A 4494-nucleotide genomic window follows, 5' to 3' on the forward strand; every position below is an offset into this window, starting at 1 on the left:
GAAGAGGCAGATTCCCCTTTACATCGATGACACCCTCACGGTGAGTGCCTGCGCCCCGCCGAGCCCCCGCTGGCCCCGCATCTCCCACTTGCAACGTGTGCGGGCGGCGTGTTGCAATTCTCAGGCGAGGCCTTTTCCCTCGGCAGGCCGCCCTGGCTCCTCCTTTGCTCCTGCAGCGTTAATCTTTGGGACTTTGCAACACTTCGGGTTAGCAGCGCTTAATGTGGCAACTTTTTTATCTGATTCCCAGCTCTAAAAACATGCAGACCGCATAATGAGAAAGTTATTGCCCTATCGGGACCTGCACATAACTTGTTTTGAAGTGACAAGCATGTCTCCCTGCTCAAGCTCAAATGGGGAGCAAAGCCATTTGCCAGTTAACGAGGAAGGGAGCCATGTTAACGTTAAAACTGGGTTTACAACCTGGAAATTATTACGCTCTTGAATAGGCAGGGAAAGGCTAAAGGTGTTTTTGAAGGCTTTGGTATAAAGTGAGGGTTATTGAGTGTAACACCGTGCTGCTGTGTCTACAGTTACAAATCGGAGAGAGTTTCTGTTTCAGTGTTATTCTGAATTGAAAAACATGGGGGTTTGGCCATTTCCAGAATATTCAGTGGAAAAATGAACTAAGTGCAGCTTGGAGGCTCTCTAGTCTCTTGTCTCTTCCTTATGCGTTTAGAGGAAGGCTTGGAAAGTGAACACAGAGCAGATGGAAAAAAATTCTCTGACTAGTCAGTTGTCATTTGTTTTAATTCTTAAGGTGTGAAAATAATTGAGTTGGAAATAAAATTTGACTTAGTGTAATTTGGTATCTTAATTATTTGATTTCTGTTGCTGTCAGTAGTGTGACAGTAACGGCTTTTGTTTTAAATGGTGTAAAATGTATGTGCTTTAAATTCCTAATCTCGAGTTTTAGTATGGGAGAATGCCCAATCAACTTCATACTGTAATTTCTTCTGTCATCTAGAACAAATTTTAATATCTTCAGTCTCTCAACTCTCCATCCCACTGTTAAAGGTTACCTATCTCAATCCCATCTGCTTTTGCTACATTTGAAGAGAGGATTTTTGCTGTATTTTAGTTTTGATAATTTTAAATGATGGCATATTATCAACTTACCAAATACCATCACTGGTTTTTGGCTTTACATGGTCTGTTATCCCTGGTTAACTGTGCTTATGCATTAGGCGAAGCTTCCCCTTCAGTTGTCCAAAGCAAAACCTAGCTCTCCTAGAGTGTTTGATTGCCTGGAAAACCCAGCACTGGCTTGGAATAGTGTAAGTTTGGGGGTTTTTGATGTCTTGGCCACACCTTGAAAGTTATTTTGCCCCCTCACTCCCCATGTAGTTTTAAGATCTTACATTTGTCGCTGACTTTTTTCTTTTTCTTGGGCTCCCCAGTAAAACTTACTCATTAGTCTGTGTCAAGTGGAAGACTGACTTACCATGCTCGTTACCGTCATGGTGGTTAATAGGTAGAGAGAAAGCGTGTGAAAATTTGGCTATACCAGGTGTCAGGCAGATGACCAAGAGACCTAAAATTCCAACTGTGGTTTAGTTCCAGAATTTAACACCGGGTGCAAACTTTGCGCAAGTCATATGCCTGATTGAAGAGGTCCCTAGCTTAAACCAGGTTTGTGTCCATCTGGATGAAAGGCTTTTACGCGGATTCAGGCCGTTCTCACCTTGAAATCTTACCTCGGATTCATTTTTTCCCCATTCTATTACAAAGCACTCGAATTTCTAGGTGGTTTCTGGAGGCTTTTATTACATAAATCTGCAGAAGCGAGTGAAGGAACTCTTAGCTTCCTTGTCTCAGTCTTCTATAATTTATGTTTTAAATTCTTAATGAGAGCTATTGCAAGACATGCAGTTGTCTTTGAAACATAATTTTACATCTGCAGCATTATCTTTAAAAATTAGCAGTATTTAATGATAGTAACTGGCTTCCGTTGACCTCTTTTAAAGCTCAGATTTTAAAAATAATGGGACTGCTTCATTCCTGTTAGTCAGCTGGAGTGATTAACTTGTGCCTTAAATCTAGAAACAGTGATTGCAGATGAGTGACTGAACGGCCTGTAATGCTCTTAAGCTTGTAACATGGTGATGTAGTAGCACAGAAAGCTGTTGAGGTGCAGTGTGATACTGCTCCTCTGAATGCATTGTTCACTTTTCTGTTTCTAATGGCTCACCCTGAAATTAAAGGAAGTTCAAATATTTAACCCTTTTCATTTCTTAAGCAGCTTTTATGATTTCTAGAAGGTGTTCCATTTGATGCGGTATTACAGGAATTTTGTCTTTTAGTTCAGGGTGAGATGGTGGTTGATGTTTAACTGAATAAAATCTCATCAGACACATGAATTCATTTAGTCTTTGATAATTTAATTCTGTTGTACAAAACACCTAAGAGTGTTGTCTGGTAATGGGAGATGAAGGTGAGGGGAAAAAAATACAAAGTTTTATCTCTTCTCTCTGTTATTAGCAAATGGAGCTTTTTCTTTTGCATGTAGCTCATTCCCCACAGAAACATCAAATTAGGAATGTAGGGAACTGTAGTTCTGCAGCAAAAACTTGGGCTGCTGCTGAGCGAGTATGGGTCAGGGGCAAGGGAAGCTGGAAAAGAAACGCATGAGCAGCCGGACCTAGCACTGGCTGTGGCACTGTTCTGCACAAAGATAAGGCAGCTGTGCTAGTGCTTCCATTCTAGCACATGGGAGATCAGAATACTGCCTTGCTTTCTGCCTTGAGGGAATGGATGTTTAGTCTGGAGCACTGCTGAGTGCCTGTGAAAGCACAAGTTCTCTGGAGGCAGTGTCAGCAGTTACGAAGAGAGCAGAGAATTCTGTCTTTATGAGACAATCTAGGGAGGAAAAAGGATGAATTGACAATTTTATTTGGTGTTGATGGGTGTTAGATTTATTAAAGTTGTATTTTGTCCTTCAGATTTCCAAGTGGCCTTTCAGTATTCATGTTGATAAATTCCGTGTTTCTCAGTTTGCCCAAAGAAGATAACTCAGACAGTCTTTGCACGTTTTTCTAGTTGGTTTCATCTTTTCTCCATGGTTGTAAAGTTGCCACCCGCCACCTCCCCAAGAAATCGCCTTCTTTGTTGCTCAGCAATTTGGAAAGAAATATTATTAATTACTCACGAGTAATCACATTGTTCTGTAGGCTTAACGTTTTACTTTGAGCCTCTTGAGAGTTGCGGCTGCAGTCATACAAACCGAAGTATACCTTGGAGTACCTTGCTGGGTTAATACGGTTTTAAATTAGCCTTTGAAGAGTTGACTCAGTCATTAAACTGTTGTGACTATTTCCTCATAGCTTTATAAATCGAGTTAGGCTGTTGGATCAATTTGGATCTCAGTGCGTTGAGTACAAGATTTTTTTTAAACAAACAGGATCTCCACTTGTGTAGATAGTGTAAAATAAATAGTGATGTGCCATTTAGCAACTTTGGCTTTCTCTGTAACAGCTATTTAAGAGTTGCCATTTATAAACTGCCTCTAGAACATAGTTATATTTGTGAAACATTTAATTACTCTGCTGAAATACTCACTGCCTGAAACTGTTGCTTTTATCCTTTCCTGGCCTTCCAATGGTTGTGGGAAAAGAATGAGCATTTAACATAATTTCTGTCTTATTTCCCTCAAGAAAGTAAAATAAACTGATGCTCTGCATTTGACTTTTTTCTGAGAGTTCTTTTTTTCTTTCTTGTGTAGATGGTGATGGAATTTCCTGATAATGTGCTAAACCTGGATGGTCATCAGAACAACGGTGCACAGTTAAAACAGTTCATTCAGGTAAATACATCCTTCTGGTTTTTAAGGCAGCCACATACTAGATCTTGCTTTTCTTTGATTCATGCTTTTGCTTCTGTAGGAGGTTATCACTCCTGGAGTGACGTAAAAGACATGTCAGCACCTATGTGCAATTATGTCTCAGTAGCAAAGTACATTGGGTGCATTTGTGTTCTGTATCACACAGCATTTATACACTGGTGTCTTGTCAGGATGCAGTTGCTGCGTATCTAGTTAGAATTGAACACTTGTAAAACCAACGCGTCTGCTGGTCACCACCAGTTCACGTGTAATGGAAGCTGCAGTTTCTACATATATTTTGATTGTTTTTCTTCTAAGTACTTTTGAACTGCTTTTTCAAGTGGAAGTGTGCGTTGCTTAAGATCGAGTTCTTACGATTGGTACAACATCAAGACAGAATTAATGTGCCGGTTTATAGATCCCATAGTTGAACGGTGGGAGATGGTTTTGTGGTACCTCTGAAGCTTTAATAATAGAAATGTACCTGCTAACATTCTGGCAAATAGCATAGCACTGTAACACCTGTAGCAACTAAAATACTGTGCCCCTTGATGTCTAAAGAACCAGGCTAGACTGCTGATACGCAGCTTGTACCTCAGCACTTGTGGTTTGAGAGCAGCAGTTCAGACATCTGCTGCATATAAAGCATAGCTGCGCTGTGAAAATAGCTCATT

At 40.4% G+C, this 4494-nt stretch overlaps 1 protein-coding gene across 1 annotated transcript in view; it reads left to right on the plus strand.

Moving 5' to 3' along the window:
- Positions 1-4: 4 nt before the first annotated feature.
- Positions 5-4494, plus strand: part of GGNBP2 (gametogenetin binding protein 2) — a gene marked incomplete at its 5' end in the record, with an annotated part of 18401 nt that continues 13911 nt past the window's right edge. The window contains 2 exons of the mRNA XM_010139478.1: positions 5-40; positions 3722-3802. Of these exons, the coding sequence (XP_010137780.1) occupies positions 5-40; positions 3722-3802 (117 nt within the window). The remainder of the gene's footprint in view (positions 41-3721; positions 3803-4494) is intronic.

Source organism: Buceros rhinoceros, unplaced genomic scaffold (genome assembly GCF_000710305.1).
Source record: "Buceros rhinoceros silvestris isolate BGI_N320 unplaced genomic scaffold, ASM71030v1 scaffold27227, whole genome shotgun sequence".
In the NCBI taxonomy this organism is placed as follows: domain Eukaryota; kingdom Metazoa; phylum Chordata; class Aves; order Bucerotiformes; family Bucerotidae; genus Buceros; species Buceros rhinoceros.